Raw genomic sequence first — 18,777 nt, 5'->3', positions numbered from 1 at the left:
CAAACACTGGGATTTTTTTCTTTTTGAGGATGCTTGGCATCTTCCCCATTTGCTCTGGACCAAAGACGGGTATCAAAACGCAGGTCACTTCTGGACGCCTGAGCATTCAACGAGCTGTGTCCCAAGGCACAGTCTTACCCCCGGGGAACCGGACAGAGCCTGGGGTCCCAGGAAAACGATAAGGTACCAGGCACCTGAATGTTCCTCCACACACACACCCTGTGCCGTCGACCCCAGCCCCAAGAACAGGGTGCTCCCACTCGGGGTCCGACCCTACCAGTACCCCTGGCCGCGGAGACGCGCGCACGCTCTCGCCCCCGCCGGGGGCCCGCGCGAAGGGGCGGAGGCGGCTCGGAGCGGATGCGCCGCAGCGGGAGCGGGGCGCGCGCGGGCGCCGGGGCGGGAGCGCGCGGCCCGAAGGGAGGCTCCGGCGCCTGGGGGAGGGGCTACGGGCAGGCCCCCGGCGGCCGCGAGGGGAGGGGAGGGGCCGGCTCCAGCTCCGGCCCCCTGGCACGCCGGCGCCCACGCCCCCAGCCCCGCCGGCCCGAAAGCAGGTGGCGGCGGGCGGGGGAAGGGGCGTCCCGCGGCTGAGGGTGGGCCTCGGAAGCCCCGCGCGTACCAGACTCCTCGTCCTTCTTGTCGAATTTTTTAATCATCTTGGACGACTTCCCAACGCCCAGACCCACCGCAACCGTCCCAGGCGCCGCAGCCGGAGAGCGGAAGAGGCTGCAGGAAGGCCGGCCCCGCGCTCTCACGCCGGTTGGGCCGCCGCGCCGTCACTCGGGGCCAAGGCCCGCCCTCCCCGGCCTCCCTCGTCCCCCGGGGACGCAACCACGCCCTCTCCTGCTTCCGCAGCCGCCGGAGGCTTGGGCCAGACCCTCCCGGCCCGTGACCCGGGAGCCCACGCCCGCAGCAGCAGGAATGTGGTTTTATTTGGTTGGCGACCTCTGCGGACCCCTCAGTCTCAGGAGAGCGAGGCGGGAGGACTGAGGGTTCTGTGTTCACCCGATGACCGTGGCCTTTTTGATAATCCACTGCGGGGCCCTCCCGTTGCGGAAGGCGCTCTCCCCGGGCGCGGTTCTGGTGGGCATCTCTTCCAGGAGCGATGCGAGTGTCAGTGGTTCCCGAATCACCTTGGAAATCGGCCTTTCACTCGCTGACTTCTTGGAAGCTACGACAAAGCACAGGCACCCTGGTGAACGTGGCTTTTCAGAAGTACTCGAAGGATGCTTAATGTGAGATATGAAGGAGACCCACTTGAAGGGACCTTTAAAGGCTGGTCTTTAAAGATTTCGGACCGTGTAATACCATTCCCAACCTATTTTATAGTTTTTGGATTCCTTCATTTCATCAAAACCCAGTGTAAAACACACTGCCTGTTTAGAGCCTTCTTTGTTCAAGCCTACTTCTTTCAGTGATTCCGTCTGACACCATATTGACACTTAAGAAACTCTAAATTAACGTGCATTCATTCCTAACTCATGTTCCTCTTTCTGAGTGTATGCTGGCTTTCTGTTCTCTTGTGTAAGAGCGTGGCTAAGAAACTTTGCCTTTGGCTTCAGTGGCATTACTGTTTAGAAATGTAAATTGAGTCTATACTCAACAGGATCGTGCCCCTGCAAAATTAGAGAAATTCTAACCTAGATTACATTCTACATCCTAGGGAAATTCTTTCCCTTAAATATAGATTTAAGATGAACTGTTGATATCCTACATATGGTATCATTTAAGATTTACCTCCGGCTTGGCTAAATGTACTATTATTAACTACTATGTTTGCTTTATATGGCTTGTAAAGTTCAAGTTATACTTTGTAGGTGGAGTTTTCCTTGAAGGAAATAGAAGTCTGCACGCATTTATTCTGGAGGTGAAAATAAATAGGCTTTGGGGAAGGAAACATCCTCTTCCTCTTCCTTGGCCCAAGAGTATTGGGAACCTAGGCAGACACAGTGTAGATAATAGGCCCAGAGGTTCCCAAGAATGGGTAATGCCCCGGAGACCTGCTGGGAAGTAGAAGGACCTGAGTTCACATTTGAAGCTGACCCTAAGACTAGCCCCTTGTAAAGCAAGATAAATCATTCTCTGCTGTTCTTCAGCTTTTCTGTGTATCTATGAAGTTTTGTTTAATACCACAGGTTGGTTTTAGCTGTGCAGTGTTTACGGAATTAAGAGCAGCAGTAGGTGAAAATGGGGTGGGGTGTGGTGGCAAATAGGTATAGCAGGAGCAGAGAAGCCTGAAGAAGCCAGTTAAGGGATGGTATAATATGACTCCAGGTCTTTGGTATCAGGACTATTTGGACTGAGGATGGCTGGCAAAGGGGTTGAGCAATCACTACAATGGCTTTGTGGGAAAGGCAAGGATACTTTAGGGAGTCTCCGAAATTGCTTGAGGAGAGAAAGCTAGTAGGAGAAATGAACCTTGTCTTAAAACCATGAGCTGGTGAAGTCTGAGGACCCACCAATTATGTATCTAATCACAAATGTGTACTCAGTGCCCTGAAATTCTTCATTGGGTCCAAACTGCCTACTGAATAAAGTCCAAACCCTTATTTAAATAATAAATTTAAGGCATTGTGGTATTTTTGATATTTTGTTATTGTTATTTTTGTTATTTATGTTTTGTTATTGTTGTTCGTTTTTCAGACAGGGTCTACTCTGTTACCCAGGCTGGAGTGCAATGGTACAATCACAGCTAACTGCAACCTTAAACTCCTTGGCTCAAGCGATCCTCCTTCCTCCAGCCCCCCAAGTAGCTCAGACTACAGGTGCATGCCACCACACCCTGTTAATTTTTTAAAATTAATTTTTGTAGAGACAGGATCTCACTATGTTGCTCAGGCTAGTGTCAAGCCCCTGGCCTCCAGCAGTCCTCCTGCCCCAGCCTCACAAACTGCTGGGATTACAGACACCCCCAGCCTCTCAAGGCCTTTTATAATCTGTTTCATCTCTTTCACATATTGAAAGTGCTATTGTTGGTGCTTGATAAATGTCTAACACTTAGTAGGAACCCTAGAAATACTGTTAAATAAATGATAATACATGAGGAGGATTCTCATTGTACCCTCTGCCATACAACTTTATTCCAGGCCCCTTCTACCCCATTCCCTACCCCAATCCCAGAGACTTTTATACCTCTAAGACGCACAGACTTATCCTTTGGCCCTTTAGAGCAGTTTCTTCTTCAAAGTATAATATGCATACCACTGGGTGGTTCTAGGTGATACATAGATAAACATTCTAAAATTTCATTATTATAAATTTGACTTAAGTGTTTCAGAAAAACATATAATTTGTACATCAAAACCATGATGTCAATGATACAGTATTAATTAGGACAAGAATTTTTTAAAATCCTTTTGAAGAAAAATGCTAAGTAAATTAACAGAGCAAATAATACATCAATGTGGCAAAAACTCTTAAAGTGCTGGGTGATATAGCTTAGTAAACACTGCTAGAGTTTTCTTGTAATTTGAGGATTTAAACAGGGTCGGAAGCTTTGCACCTCTTGAGCCTCTATTTGTTATTAGCTTCCATGCTATAGGGAAAAATAGTCTCCAGGACTACCACGAGAGAAGCCAGTTTGCCACATCTATAATCCTCATGGATTGTATCTCCAGCCCACATCTCAGTCCAGTAAGCCTTTGCTTTGGAAGAGAGAAGCTTACCATCTTTCCTCATACCTCTCTCATGGACTGGAGCAAAGGTGAGCTGAGGGTACGTTTTTTTCTGCATCCTCAAAGCGTAGACTTTTGAATACTTCCCTTCGCTCTTGAAATCATTGTCGGTGGAAAACCTTAACAAAGAAAGTTCTTTGTTTAGTAGATCCTAGGGCGGGCGGATTCATGGAACCATTCACTTTATATTTTATTTTATGTATTTACTTTGAGACACGAGTCTTGTTCTGTCACCCAAGCTGGAGTGCAGTGGCATGATCTTGGCTCACTGCAACCTCTGCCTCCCAGGTTCAAGCAATTCTCCTGCCTCAGCCTCCCAAGTAGCTGGGATTACAGGCACTTGCCACCACGCCTGGCTAATTTTTGTATTTTTAGTAGAGACGGTTTTCACCATGTTGACCAGGCTGGTCTTGAACTTCTGAGCTCAAGTGATCTGCCCACCTTGGCCTCCCAAAGTGCTGAGATTATAGGCATGAGCCACTGTGCCCGGCCTTCACTTTAAAGTTGGCTATATTCTCGGAGAAGACAAGACAATGATTGGAGGCTGTTGATTGGTGCCAAGTAGGAGTATTGTTCCATGGCAAGGGGTGCTTCTGAACTTAGCACTGTAAATAAACCTTTGGAGGAACTCCAGAATCTCTTCTCTCCTCTCTAAACTACACATAGGCTGCTCTTGTAAGTAGTTTCAAATAAAACCTCTTTTGTCTAATGTGTTCTCATAGCACATTGTTCCTGTGATATAGCGCCTAACTTGTACTGAGGGTACTTTTTTTTTTTTTTTTCCTGTTTCTTCAAAGCACAGACCTTGGAATATTTCCCCTCAATCTCGAAACCATTGCTAATGCAAAACCTTGGTTTTGCATGACTGTTTCTCTTTGATTCGAGTGTAAGTGAGGTTAGGGTCATGTAGGGGAAGTTGTATCTTATCATGCAGTTGTACAACCAAAGAGTATGTCATTAAATTTATTCCAAGCCCCTTCTACCCCATTCCCTACCCCCTTCTACCCCATTCCCTACCCCAATCCCAGAGACTTTTATACCTCTAAGACACACAGACTTCCCTTTTAGAGCAGAAACGGGAATAGGGAAAAGATAGGAAAGAAAGTGAGTACAAGAAGAAGCAAGATTTCACCTAAACCATTGTTCTCTCTTGGATGTAGGATCGTCCGACAGTGTCAAAGGGAAGATTGGTTTCAACTTAGATCTTAACTTTTTTTTCTGAGGCATACGGGGCAGCCAGAGGTCTTCAGTGGGTTTGTGCTGATGATGACTGTCCTGTAGGGAAACGAGGGAAGAAGAGTAAGGGAGTAAGCTGAGTCTCTTGGGATTTTAAGTTTGGACCGAGTTCCTGGACTAAGTTCCAATTCCCCTACAATGATGGAACAAAACCTATCAGAGGGGCAAGTGGGAACTCAGAAACCAGAATCAGAGGAAGCCATTCCCTGGGAGGGAAAACACTCTTTTCATGGACAGATTACTTGTCCAAAGCCTGTTCAGTTTCCTAAGTAATTGATTAAATTTGCCTGCTGGCCCTTGGAAGTGAATGGCAGAGAAAGTGACCCGCTTTGGGGAAGGATTCAACCAGTGAAGTCCTTGGGAAACTAAACATTTGGCAATAAATTGGGAAATAGATCCATGGGACTTTACCTTCCTTTCTTGGAGATGGCTACCTCATCCACATTCCATTCTCCTTAATGAGAAGGCCATGGAATGGGATGTTGTGAAGTAATAATTATATCATTACTAAAGGTCATAGAATCAGTCTTTCAGAAAGAATCTTATGTCATCCAGTCTGTTTGCCTGACCCTCCTAGCCCCTCCATAATCTCACTATCAAGTGATCAATCTTTCTATACCTAAAAAAAGAAAAAGATTTCACCTTTGATCAGCCAATTGATATCTCCCCGTAACTTTTACCCTATAGTCCAGAAGGAGCAAATCTAGTCCTTCTTCCACAGAGTCCTTAAACATTTTGAAGAAATCCATCACATTCCTCCTAAGCTCTGTCTCTTCCAGGCTAAACATTGCCAATGTCTTGAACTTTTTTTCATATGACATGGCGTTGGGTTCCTTTTTCTTTTTTAATCCCATTTGAGAAAGCTACAATTCATATTCTAACTGATGTGCGGCAATCTGAAATGAAAACAATATGCCAGGTGTAGTAATTGCATGGCATATCCCCTGACCCCGTGGAAGTGTCTATTCAAAAGTCGACTGGGAATGGTGGCTCACACGTGTAATCCCAGCACTTTGGGAGACCAAAGTGATGGATCATTTGAGGTCAGGAGTTCAAGATCAGCCTGACCAACATGGTGAAACACTGTCTCTACTAAAAATACAAAAAAAATTAGCCGGGCGTGGTGGCGCGTGCCTGTTTTCCCAGCTATTCGGGAGGCTGAGGCAAGAGAATTGCTTGAACCCAGGAGGCGGAGGTTGCAGTGAGCCAAGATCACGCCACTGCACTCCAGCTTGGGCAACAGAGTGAGAGTCTGTCTCAATAAAACAACAACAACCACCAAAAGTCATCAATTCTGAGAGCCTTCTTTTTTTTTTTTTTTTTTTCTTGAGACAGAGTCTTGCTCTGTCACCCAGAGCTGGAGTGCAATGGCGTGATCTCAGCTCACTACAACCCCTGCCTCCTGGGTTCTAGCGGTTCTCCTGCCTCAGCCTCCCGAATAGCTAGGATTACAGGTGCATGCCACCACGCCCAGCTAATTTTTGTATTTTTAGTAGAGACAGGGTTTAACCATGTTGTCCAGGCTGGTCTCGAACTCCTGACCTCGTGATCTCCCCACGTTGGCCTCCCAAAGCGCTAGGATTACAGGCGGTGGTGAGCCACCATGCCCAGCTGAGCCTTCTTAACTGCACTATCTAACATTGCCACTCACATCCGTCACATTCCATCTCCTTATCCTGCTTTGTCATGGCATTCAGCACATTATACATTATCTGTGTGATCATTTGTTTATGGTCTAAGTCACTGGAATTAAGCTTCATTAGAGCAAAGACTGAGTCTTAGCCGTTAATATATCCCTAGCACCCCAATAGTACCTGGCACATAGTAGATATTCAATAGATGTTTGTTGAATGAATAAATGACCAAACTAATTGATTAACATATTGAGCTTTTGCTATCAGAATCTTAAAGCCTTTTTGTCTTTAACACTTGCTGCTTCTGAACCATGTCTTTTCAATTCTGAACTTACTCTCTTTAAGCTCTTGTATTAGGTTGGTGCAAAAGTAATTGCAATTTTGCAATTATAACAGCAAAAGCTGCAGTTACTTTTGCACCAACCTAATAATTTTAAGGGAAAGAAATCCGTTTGAGTTATCTTAAATAACAGGTGTTTTACCATAAGAGCACATGTGCCTAATAACTAAGATATAGATAACTATCCAGCCAGAAGAAGAGCAAAACTCTAGGAGAGCTGGACCTCGTATCAGAAAAACAGTAACTGAAAAGTTATTTGGAATCCAAGATAACACTAGCGAAGGACCATTGTCTTAATGCAAACATCACTCACATGTTTCTCCTACTTTCTTCCCATCTTCTTCCTTCTCCTCCCTCTACCTTGTTCACTCCTCACCTTTACTCCATAAATAAATATATATATATGTATGTGGTTTTTTTCTATCTATAGCTTCTGCTTGTTTACTTCTATTTCCTACTTCCCTATAACTTCAGCCTTCCCATACTCTACTTCATGGCCTTTTCACTACCTTTCTTCCTCATGGTTTGAGTCTTTTTTTTTTTTTTTTTTTTTTTGAGACAGAATCTGTTGCCCAGGCTGGACTGCAGTGGCGCAATCTCAGCTCACTGCAACCTCCACCTCCCAGGTTCAAGCAATTCCGCTGCCTTAGCCTCCCGAGTAGCTAGGACTACAGGCATGTGCCACCACGCCCAGCTAATTTTTTGTATTTTTAGTAGAGACAGTGTTTCACCATGTTAGCCAGGATGGTCTCAATCTCCTGACCTCGTGATCTGCCCGCCTCGGCCTCCCAAAGTGCTGGGCTTACAGGTGTGAGCCACCGCGCCAGGCCGGTTTGAGGCTTTTCTAGTCCCACTCTGTGTGTCCTTTCAGCTTTCATTGCTACTGCTTCAATCTTTTCATTTCTCAATTCAGAGGCCTGGAAACAAGACTCTGATTAGCTCGGGGATTCTGGGTGTTGGTAGGTTGGTTGGTTTTTGTTTTGATGTGTTTTTTGTTTGTTTTGGTTTTAGGGTACCAATCCACATCACAGGTCACTATCCAGCCTATGAAGTTTGCTTTGCTCAGTCTCATATTCTCCTCTGGTCTCAGCTAGGAGTGGGGACAGGGTTATACTGTACCAACTAGAACTTCTTAGGACGTTCCCTTACTCAGGAGACTGTGGTAGGGTCAGTTTCACTTAGAAGGGGCTGTTAGTATAACAATCACTGTAATAGATCTATCTAGTACATTCCACAACTTGCCTACTAGAACTCACTCTCTTTTTGGATGCATACCTGGGCATAGCAAAGAATGCTTTTCTTGTATATGATTCTAGGTTTACAAAAGATTATCACATTTGTCCATCAAGGGAAGGAAAGGATGCTGCAGGAATATTAAAGAGGCATGGTAGATATCAGACGTTTCAATCTTCTTGGGCTTGTTCCAGTCAGATAGCCCCATAAAAGTACCATGGTGCTGGTCTTTGAGCCTTAACTCTATCCATTAGTACAATTTAACTGGTACCACAATTTCCTCATCAATATGATTAGGTTCCGCATCTGAGCTGGAGGGTTCACAGAGTGCACAGGCTATTGGAAGAAAGCTCTTCCTGCACCCAGTTTACATGATAGCTTTGTATTTCCTTCTGCACATTAAGCAGGGCAATCCTGGCCTGGCATTTATCCCTTTCTCAATGTATGGTTCACCCACTGCCATGAGAAACTACCACTGAGCTTACCTTAAAAGGGCACAAATTCTGAGACCTAAGAGACCACATGCAGTAAATTCATTAACTCCTTTGTTAGTATGTGCCATTGGATATTAGCATTTTATCTTCCACTTGAAGGAGAATCTCTCACTGTCATCCATCTAGCAACTATGGAAACACTAACCCCAAATTCACCACATTTTATTATAAGGGTCTCACTTGGGTAATCCCATGCCCAGCATAAAATTTCTGCTAGAATCCTTTGTTTGCACTTTCACTTAACTCATTTATTTAATTTATTCTTGTTAGATTAGACCCGCTCTTGGGGCCGTCAAGACCTTTTTTAGATTTTGATTTTTTTTTTTTTTTTTTTTTTTTGAGATGGAGCCTCGCTCTGTCACCCAGGTTAGGGTGCAGTGGTGCAACCTCGGCTCACCTCAACCTCCGTCTCCTGGGTTCAAGTGCTTCTCCTGCCTCAGCCTCCCGAGTAGCTGGGACTACAGGCGCCCGCAACCACGCCCAGCTAATTTTTTTGTATTTTTAGTAGAGACGGGGTTTCACCATGTTAGCCAGGATGGTCTGGATCTCCCGACCTCGTGATCCACCCGCCTCGGCCTCCCAAAGTGGTGGGATTACAGGCGTGAGCCACTGTGCCCAGCCAGGTTTTGATTCTTAAATATTTCTTAATTCAATTTTCTCTACTTCCTCGCTAATGATGTAGTTCAAGTCTTCAGTATCTCTCACCTTGACTATTTTAGTAACATCATAACTTATCTTTCTGGGTTTTGTCTTCTCCACAATTACTAATGCACCTTTCTTCAACCTCCAAAACAGTCTTCCTAAAATGCAAATTTGTTTGATTACATCTTTTTGTCTCCTGCTATTTACTCTCTGTTTTTTAAAATTTTTTATTTTATTATTTTTTTTTTGTTTGAGATGGAGTCTCGCCCTGTCGCCCACGCTGGAATGCAATAGCATTATCTCGGCTCACTGCAACCTCCACCTCCCAGGTTCAAGCGATTCTCCTCCCTCAGCCTCCTGAGCAGCTGGGACTACAGGCATGCACCACCACACATGGCTAATTTTTGGATTTTTAGGAGAGATGGGGTTTCACCATGTTGGCCAAGCTGGTCTTAAACTCCTGATCTCAAGTGATCTGCCCACCTCGGCCTCCCAAAGTGCTAGGATTACAGGTGTGAGCCACCGCACATGGCCCTGCCATTTACTCTCTTACATCTTCCTGAATACACCTCATTTTCCCATGTCTTCATGCCTTTGCACTTTCCTCTGATTTGATATTTTCCTGTTCTTTTGTCATGGGTCACTTCCCTACTCACTCCCTTTTTCCCAACAGAAATACTGTATTCTACATTACTTCCATATTTTGTATATTCTTCTATTACTTTTACATATCTCATTTATTGATCTCTCTCCTATTAGACTCCAAGTTCCTTTAAGATAGAAACTGTCCTGTAATCATCTTTATATTCTGGTTTTTAGCTTACTGTATCCTTAGCAATTGCTTGTTGAATGGAATTTGAGCTTCTTTAGTCTATAAAGGAGTTTCAAAGGTTTGACTACTGTGATGGTAAACTCCCTTCTCTGAAACCCAAAAGTAATGTGTACCAAAGCGTCATTCTTTACTCCTTTCCCATTTACATATTCATCACCGTTTTTATTCCTCATTTCCTGACTCATCTTTTACTACTTTATTCTCAACTAGAAAGTCAGTGGCTAGTCTACCTTTTGTTAGTTACAAATTAAATATCTTTGACCAAAGAGGAACACTTTCCAATGAAGACCCCATTTTCTCCCTGCAATGAAGTTTCAGTACCCAAGCTTATTGAATTCTGAATCCCAGGTTCTCCAGATGCTGTTTTGTGAAGCATAGGATCAGGAATAAGAAGGAAGGGATAGACCAAGTGCAGTGGCTCACACCTATAATCCCAGCACTTTGGGAAGCCGAGGCTGGAGAATCACTTGAGGCCATGAGTTTGAGACTAGCCTGGGCAACATAGTGAGACCCCCATCTCTACAAAAACAATTTTTAAAAAGTGTAGTCAGGCATGGTGGTGCACACCTGTAGCCCCAGCTACTCAAGAGGCTGAGATGGGAAGATTGTTTGAGCCCAAGAGGTCGAGGTTTCAGTGAGCCATGATTTTGCCACTGCAGTCCGGCCTGGGTGACAGAGTGAGACCCTATCTCAAACAAACAAACAAACAAATTAAGAGTTGGTTTTCTGAGTACTATTCTTCATGTTAAGTTAGCTTCCTTCTCAGTGCTAACTCCTAATTCTTCAGGGTTCACATTTCGGGTTCCAGGAGGCTTCTGCTTACCATGACCTTGAGCAGTAAGTCCTTGGAAAAGTATTTTGGTGCACTCTCCTTGTCCTGATGGGTGATTGAGCAGGGAGGTGGGTTGTTGGTCATAATCAGTAAGGTCTTATCCTGGTCATACTCTGTTACTTTTAACATGAAGCTGGTGGTTTTCCTGTTTTGAGCCAGGAATTTCTGCAGTGCAGTGGCCTTCAGAGGCTTATAGTACTGGGCCTGAACAGACAGAAGGGTTTCCAGAAAGAAAAAGAGATTAGGCCAAGAGCAGGTTAACAAATCGGTTGGCTAATACTTAGCTTCTGTGAGGTAAGAACAGAAGTTGGACAAACTTGCTGCAAAATTTGTGGGGTTTTTTGTTTTTGTTTTTGTTTTGTTTTGTTTGAGACGGAGTCTCACTCTGGTGCCTAGGCTGGAGCACAGTGGCATGATCATGACTCACTGCAACCTAGACCTCCCAGGCTCAAGTGATTCTTCCACCTCAGCCTCCTAAGTAGCTGGGATTACAAGCACATGCCACCCTGTCCAGCTGATTTTTGTGGGTTTGTTTTTGTTTTTGTTTTCGTTTTGTAGAGATGGAGTTTTGCCATGTTTCCCAGGCTGGTTTCAAACTCCTGGGCTCAAGCAATGCACCCATCTCAGCCTCCCAAAGTATGGAGATTACAAGAGTGAGTCATCACACGCAGCCCTAAAATGTGTTTATCAGAAACTATCTGAAGTTCTCAGTCCCTCTCTTTCCTTGGGGCATTCCCCTGAAAATACACTAAGGGGCTGGGGCAATGCGATGGAAAGGTTTCCATGGTAAAAGGAGTCAGGTAACTTAATTCTTCCAATATAATGGGACAAGCAGAGAAGTTTCTACATGGCTAAACCGAATTGGCCTTGTCTCTACAACTCTCTCTAAGGTACAGGGGGAAAGCTACCAAGGACCAAATCTTGCTCAAGGAATTCCTCAGGAGTAGGCACAGCCAAGTGCAACACCTTCCCATATTTACATCTTCCACACATCAACATTTCTCAGGCCCAACCACATTGACATGTACTCACAAGCACAATGTTAAAGGAAAAGCAGCCACAAAAGATAGCATGTCACTTAAGGTATGGGTGAAGAAGGGGCATTCCCACTAAATTTGCCTTTCTTTCAATAGGAGAAAGGCAGAGGGTTAGGGGGGAAGGAAGTGAAAGGGAGAAAATGGATTATAAATACCTTTTTTCCTAGTCATAAATAGGTTTTCTCAACTTAAAACAAATCAGCGGTGGGGACCCACTTTCTTCCCAGTTCTTGTCTCCCACTTTGCCACCCCAATCCTCAGCCCTGCCTCTGGCATCGTAACCTAAATGCAGCTCTGCCTGCCTGTCCTGAGAGTATGCCCACTCACAGAAGCCGGGGACACTTGGAGGCATTAGGGACACTCGCAGTGGGCATCTGCACTACTGCTGAAACTTCCCCTTAGAGATCTTGGAGGAATGCTTTTCCTACCTACCAAATTTGGATGGACTGTGTAATGCCGAAGGTTTTCTAGAACAAATTTTGATCGCCCGACTGCATCATAAATCTAAAGAGGATAATCAAAGTTAGTGGTTTGAAGTTGCACGTATCCTAAACAGTATTCCATTCCTTACCTCACCTTAGTCTCACTAGAGAACTGGTCTCTAACTTACACTAAGTGAGAAGTACAGTGTGCTTCAGGTTTTGTACTCTAGGTTTCCAGAACAAGGGCCCCAGCAAGGAGACCTGGATTCTAAGACCTCCTGACCGTGACGTTTGTCAGCGGAAATGGGGCCAGCCTTATGAAATGTCAGGGAAAGCCGTTAGGAGGGGAAGTAGAGTAGGGCAGCATCAGTTCAGACTGGGACAAATCTTTCTAAGGAGTCACCTCTTTTTTTTTGCCTTTTCCATAGCTATAGGAGTGAAATGAGGTGAAAATCAACACGGAGGACAAATCTTTAAGGAGAAAAGCAAGTTTCAAAGGGGCATTAACTTAAAAGTTATGGGTGCAAGGGGGCCATTGGGTCAACTCTGCCAACTGAGCTGGCAGCCAGCCTACTCACAGAAAAAGGAAGAGCAGTGCATGTTGCAATTTTGAACATCTCTGCAGTATGAAATTCTTTCAGAAATGTTGCAAAAAGTAATTGAATTTTGGTAACACTTCTGTCTAGCACTTTGCTTTTTTTTTTTTTTTTTTTTTTTACTAGTGGTAGTCCTGGATGTTAGTGGATTATCTGAGTGTCATATCTGGTAGTGGAGGAGCTGAGCCTTTTCCATTCCCTTTCTGCTGACCTAGCGTTCTTGCTTCTCCTCTTGCATAGCCCTGTCTAAGGATGAATCAAGGAGATAGGAATACAAGGAGATAAAAGCTCTGAATTATCTTCTTCTGGTTTGGCATAATCAGAAATCAGAAAAAAAGAAGAGTGCCTCATAATCCTGTGTTTGGATCAGCATTTCTGTTTTCTTTTCTTTTTTTGTTTGTTTTTTCTTTTAAAGACAGGGTCTCACTCTGTCCCCCAGGCTGGAGTGCATTGGTGCAATCATAGGTCACTGTAATCTTGAACGCCTGGGCTTAAGTGATCCTCCCGCCTCAGCCTCCCAAATAGATGGGTCTACAGGCACGTGCCACCATGCCTAGCTATTATTATTATTTGCTTATTTATTTTTCTTTTTTTGAGACCGAGTCTCGCTCTGTTGCCCAGGCTGGAGTGCAATGGCATGATCTTGGCTCACTGCAACCTCTGCCTCCTGGGTTCAAGCAATTCTCCTGCCTCAGCCTCCTGAGTACCTGGGATTACAGGCTCCCACCACCACACCCGGCTAATTTTTGTATTTTTAGTAGAGACGGGGTTTCACTGTATTGGCCAGGTTGGTTTCGAACTCCTGACCTCCAGTGATCCACCTGCCTTGGCCTCCCAAAGTGCTGAGATTACAGGCGTGAGCCACCATGCCTGGCCTATTTTTTAATTTTTTGTAGAGATGGGGGTCTCACTGTGTTGACTAACTCTTGGGCTCAAGTGATCCTCCTACCTTGACCTCCCAAAGTGCTGGGATTACAGGTGTGAGCCACCACGCCCAGCCTGGCTCAGCATTTCTAAAGATTGTCATACCTCCCCCATCAGGAGGCAGTATGGTAAGGTGTGTACAGAGGAAAGGGAACATGCACTGAAAAGTGAATAAAGCAAGAGGGCTAATGGAGAAGTGGGAAGCAGTCAGAATGGGACAGAACTGTGAGGTAAGAGGAGATCCTGCTATGCTCCAGGAAGAAAAGGCCAGAAGTTGGCAATTCTTGGCAGTTGGAAAAGGAGCAGGAAAAAGCATAGCAAAGCCACTCCACAAATTCCTTTAGAGAGGGTGGGATGAACTATGAGATGGTGGGATGGATCCAAAGACTCAATTATTTAATTTTTACCACCTTATGGAAAACTGAAATTCATTTGTTGAAAACAGAAATATATTATGAAAAACCTGCTTTACAACTATGAAATGTATGACATATTTAGAGTCACAGAAATTAGCAAAAACTTATTTGGGAGAAAGGTATGAAGACCTTTTCCTTTATAGGTTTTTTGTTTTGTTTTGTTTTTTGTTTTGTTTTTAAAAATAATTTTAGGGGGAAAGTCCCTGGTGAAAATGTTTTTACTCCTGAAGTTTTCTGAAGTATTGCATGTCTGTTCCAAATTAGCCTCTAGCAGTTGACTAAACCCACAAGATTGTCCAAATTGGAATGTGTTTTTAGTTTTGTTATGTTGAATTTCACTATCTGTGGCTGATTAAATAAAAGTTGGCCTGGAAAATTCACTTGAATGTGGTAAACATAGGAAAACAACCAAGATATGCATTGGAGTTTTGCTACAAGAGGTAGTTTAAAGTCTGCATAAGTTAGGATTTGACACGCTCTTACTCCCTAAGATAGGTTTCTGCTTCCTGGGTTTTATGTCCTAATTTGTTGCCGATGTGTCCTGTTCCTTCTTTTTCTGTGCTCTATTTGTCTTTAATAACATTTGACAAGTTAACCTTGTTTTCTACATACATTTTTACTCCTTTTTGCTTTTCAATAGGAAAGTCTGTGACACCCAGCTTACTAAGTACACTAAGCAACTCCAAAGAAAAATTAAAATTGAACACTTAATAACACTCCTTACCTCTTTGCCATTGACAACCATTCCTTTCTCACGTTTAGCTGAGCTATTTTCTGATGTCTTTGATTTGCCGTTTTGAAACCTGCAAAAGAGGCAGAACATCCGGTTGCACTTTCTGGCTCAGAGGCCTGGCCTTCTGCATCTTGTCAGTCTCCCTCAACGAAGTTTGGAGGCCTGACTCAGGCAAGTCCAATTTAGGTGATCACATCACTAATTGACTAAGTAGTAAAAAAACTGGACTCATTATCCAGCCTGCATGCTAGGGAAAAGCAAGACTTCAGTTTAGAGAGTTAAACAAGTGGCACCTTTTGGATGACTCAATGACATCCACTGAGTTGGTTTCTTCTAAAAATAAGGATTTTAGACCTTTCACAGAAGTGCTCTAACAGACTGCTTAAGGAAATTATTTTGGGCAGTTAGATCCTCACAATACCCTTAAAAACCACCTACTGTTTTGAATATTTACCTGCCTATTCTTCTTCCACATGGAAATTGCCCTATTTTTGCCAGTGATTGGCCAATGATTAGCCAATGAATCTGTGAGAAGGAATATAGTTAATAGAACCACACAACTAAGTTTCCAATTCTTGTTGACCTTGCTTGGATTACTGGCTCTCGTGTCTTCCTAACCACATCTCTGAAGACTTCTCTTCTTAGAACTAGAGTAGTAAAAATAATCAACAATGGCAAATATTTCTGTACTCTGCTCTTTTACCCTCACCCTAATACCAATTCTCTTTGCAGAAAATAGGGTGAAACAGATTCTATTCTTTGCTATTCTTTTTAAACCCATTTGCTGCCAGAACATAATGTAAAATACTCCTCAGTAAGATTTGGTTAATGATTAAGATGAATGGCCTGCTTCTTCCTTGGAGATAGTTCCATTGGGGGGTTAAATTAGCTCAAATTAAGAATTATGCAACTATCTCAACTAGACCTCTCTCCTTTAAAAATGAGGATAGCAGAATAAGGACCAAAATAAAGGTAGAAATAGCCAAACTATGTAGTTTGTAGGTCAACTGGCTATAGCACGCTACAAATAATCCCCAAATCCATGATTAAATCCCATTCAAGGATGGCTATCTTCCATCTGTTGCTGGCCACCAGTTGTCCTAAACTCAGGTCAGAGGTCTTAAAAATGGTCACAAGTGGAGTAGGTGACCCATGATGGAGAGACCAAAATTTATCCCAACTTAACATCTTAAAGTTTGTGCCCTTTTAAATGGTCTTATTGCATTGTTATCTAATAATTAGTAATACAATATAATATTTATTGTAGCACTTTTCAAAATGATTCTTTGATACCTAAAAGGAAGCACAGAATCTTGGACACTCTTCTTCAGGGCCAATTTAAGGCATAGAACTATATGAAAAGCGCTTCTTTAGCCCAACAGCGTCCATCTGGAACAAGCTGGTGCTTTCTTTTTGATAAAAGCTCCTTTAGTTGTTGCATGAAGTACAGACCAAGATCTGGTTTTTGATCCAGGAACAACCAGTCAATTAAAATATGTTTAATGATAGTCTACTCTGTGACCAGCCCCATTCAAAGTGCTGTGGGCTATGCAATAAGTTAATATAAAGTGGTATTTATAACTTAGTTAGGCAAACAAGACTACATACTTGGTTTGTCTCTTTTGGCTCATTGCTGTTGACTGCGAGTTGGCCAACCCAAGGCAGGTATTCACCCAAGGCCAAATTCAGTGTCTCTGAATAGTCCACGTTCTGCAGGGGTTCAATTCAATCCAAATATTCTTTGCTTAGCACACAGTGTGTACTCAGCCCCATTCTTGAGCCTGTATGGGAAATAAGAAAAGACTAATATGTGCTATTGTAGATGTAGAAAATTCACAAGACATGTGATGCTTGCTCTTAGAAGTTAAGTTTATTTGACAAATGGGGGGAGGTGGGAGAAAGCAATTATCTAATGTAAAGCAATAATGACAAATACATGCTCATATATTAGGTAAGTCACTTTATCTCTTGGAGTCTCAATTTCCTTATCTGCAGAACGGAAAGTATTAACTAAATGATTTAAAGGTGACATTCTAATTCCATGATAGTGATGAGATTTAAATATAAAAAGATCTGAATAAAATTAATTCACATGTGTCTGTAGAAGGCTAAAGGTGGAGAAGCAGCCATCTTTCAATTTTCTTCTCCTCTCAACAAAGGCATGCTCATCCATAGATTAGGCCTGAGAACCTGGGAAAAGTGTGTGTATATATTGGGGGTGGGAGGATTGCTATGCTTTTTGATATAGACCATTAGAAATGGAAGATACAAGCTGATAATGTAGAACCTACCATTTAGAGAAAAGAAAGGTCAATGAGCCTTGGAGATGTTTCCTAAAGGATGTGGAGCTTGAGCAGAACCTCGCAGGATGGTATATGAAGTAGTCTAATTGGAAGGTTATTTGTTGTTGTTAAGTAGGAAGAAATAAAAGCAGGTAGGTAGAATGGAATCACATTATAGGGGCCTTGACAATTAAGTAGAACTTTGAAAAGACCTACATCAGCCCAAGTTCCTACGAAGCCCACAGGTTTAGTGGAAAGCCCATAGAGAGGGGTTTATGTCTAACTTGATTGTCTAGACAAACCCTAAAGATGATTTCTAGAGTTTATGACAAGACTGGGCTAAACACTTAAAGTTCCCTTCTAGGGAAATAGACTAATAAGCTTTTCACCCTTTTCTCACCTTTAATTTTTCTGGAATTGTAAGTCCAGTTCAGGTATATGTTGAAACTAAAATAAAAATGAGCTGTCAAATTGGGCAGTATAAGTCCTGGGTTGTTAGTCTGCAGCCCAGGCTGAAAAACAAGTCACACAAACACAAAAACTACATTCAAAATAAGAATGGAAAAACCTGGTGAACACTACCTTTAAGAACATCAGGAAATCATAGTTTGGTGAAGAAGGCAAAAATCTTTGGCATGGGAACTTTCCATTTTGAAAATATCTTATTCTTTTCTGGATTCTGGAGGAGACAGAGAGAATTTGTGATGAATAGGCAATCTAGAATACTGAGGTGTTCTGTGTTGGAGACAGAGAATGAAAAGGCCAAAACTTAAAGGCATACTTAAACAAAATCTGTCAATTTCTTATTTTTCCAGCTTATGACTTCCCTACACACACACACCCCTTCACCATCTCTTAATCTACCTCTACCTAAGCCAATGTTTTCACTGCATTCTTCAAAAACAGTGAGCATTTTTTCTTATTCCCCATACTCAAAATGCTGTCCCCAATCTCTTCAGCCATTTGAATTTTCTTCTTCTTCTTTTTTTTTTTTTTTTGAGATGGAGTCTCGCACTGTCACCAGATTGGAGTGCGAACCACCACGCCAAGCCCTGCATCTTCTTTCTTTATGTTACTACTCAGGTCGCTCCTTTAAACAGAAGATTTTCTAGATTAATGCAATCCCAATCTCTAGACTATAGTCATTGGGTTTTGTGCATGTCATTGTATAGTATCTTGTAGCTCTACTTGCACTTTTCTTTTGTGTGGGTCTTGTCTGCCTCTTAAGCTGTGAGTCCCTTAAAAGTGGAAATGTAAAATTTAAACATATTTTTGCCCCCCCACCAAGTGCTTTGTATCTTATGCATTCAAAACTAGTATTTGCTTATTTAAATATATTTGCTGAACATTTATGACATATTAGACACTCTCCTAGGTGATGAGAACAAAACATAAATCAGATGTAATTCTTGAGCTCTTTTAGGAGCTCACAGTTTAGCCAAAAAGAGAG

At 43.0% G+C, this 18,777-nt stretch overlaps 2 protein-coding genes across 6 annotated transcripts in view; both read right to left on the bottom strand.

Annotated features, from left to right (window-relative positions):
• Positions 1-707, bottom strand: part of COPG2 (COPI coat complex subunit gamma 2) — a 165,799-nt gene extending 165,092 nt beyond the window's left edge. For 2 of the 3 annotated variants that reach the window (XM_050782491.1, XM_050782492.1), the window contains exon 1: positions 620-707. In XM_050782491.1, the coding sequence (XP_050638448.1) occupies positions 620-656 (37 nt within the window). In that variant the 5' untranslated portion in view covers positions 657-707. Of the gene's footprint in view, positions 1-194; positions 272-619 lie in introns of those variants that run through there. The other variant, XM_050782493.1, reaches the window with a different exon arrangement.
• Positions 634-18,031, bottom strand: TSGA13 (testis specific 13). 3 transcript variants are annotated; one of them, XM_050782507.1, is made up of 8 exons: positions 17,910-18,030; positions 16,654-16,826; positions 15,037-15,115; positions 12,387-12,458; positions 10,909-11,121; positions 4,807-4,949; positions 3,666-3,793; positions 634-1,171 (listed from the first exon to the last, which is right to left on the bottom strand). In XM_050782507.1, exons 2-8 carry the CDS (start codon positions 16,674-16,676, stop codon positions 1,002-1,004), a joined length of 828 nt encoding a protein of 275 aa, XP_050638464.1. In that variant the 5' UTR covers positions 16,677-16,826; positions 17,910-18,030; the 3' UTR covers positions 634-1,001. The 3 variants fall into 3 exon arrangements, with proteins under 3 accessions (XP_050638464.1, XP_050638466.1, XP_050638465.1); XM_050782509.1 differs by having other exon boundaries at positions 3,681-3,793; positions 17,728-18,007; XM_050782508.1 differs by having other exon boundaries at positions 915-1,171; positions 17,728-18,031.
• Positions 18,032-18,777: the final 746 nt, after the last annotated feature.

This window comes from Macaca thibetana, chromosome 3 (genome assembly GCF_024542745.1).
Source record: "Macaca thibetana thibetana isolate TM-01 chromosome 3, ASM2454274v1, whole genome shotgun sequence".
Classification (NCBI taxonomy): domain Eukaryota; kingdom Metazoa; phylum Chordata; class Mammalia; order Primates; family Cercopithecidae; genus Macaca; species Macaca thibetana.
The sequence above is the reverse complement of the archived record's forward strand: the minus strand, read 5'-3'. Positions and strand labels throughout refer to the sequence as shown.

Bases quoted from the DNA above. Each gene is read 5' to 3' on its own strand.
- TSGA13 (XM_050782508.1), bottom strand. From the start codon at position 16,676: ATGAGCCAAAAGAGACAAACCAA. The intron at 12,459-15,036 runs GTAAGGAGTGTT...TATCCTCTTTAG, and splicing joins TGGTTGTCAATGGCAAAGAG to ATTTATGATGCAGTCGGGCG. The intron at 11,122-12,386 runs GTAGGTAGGAAA...CTGTCTGTTCAG, and splicing joins ACACAGTCCATCCAAATTTG to GCCCAGTACTATAAGCCTCT.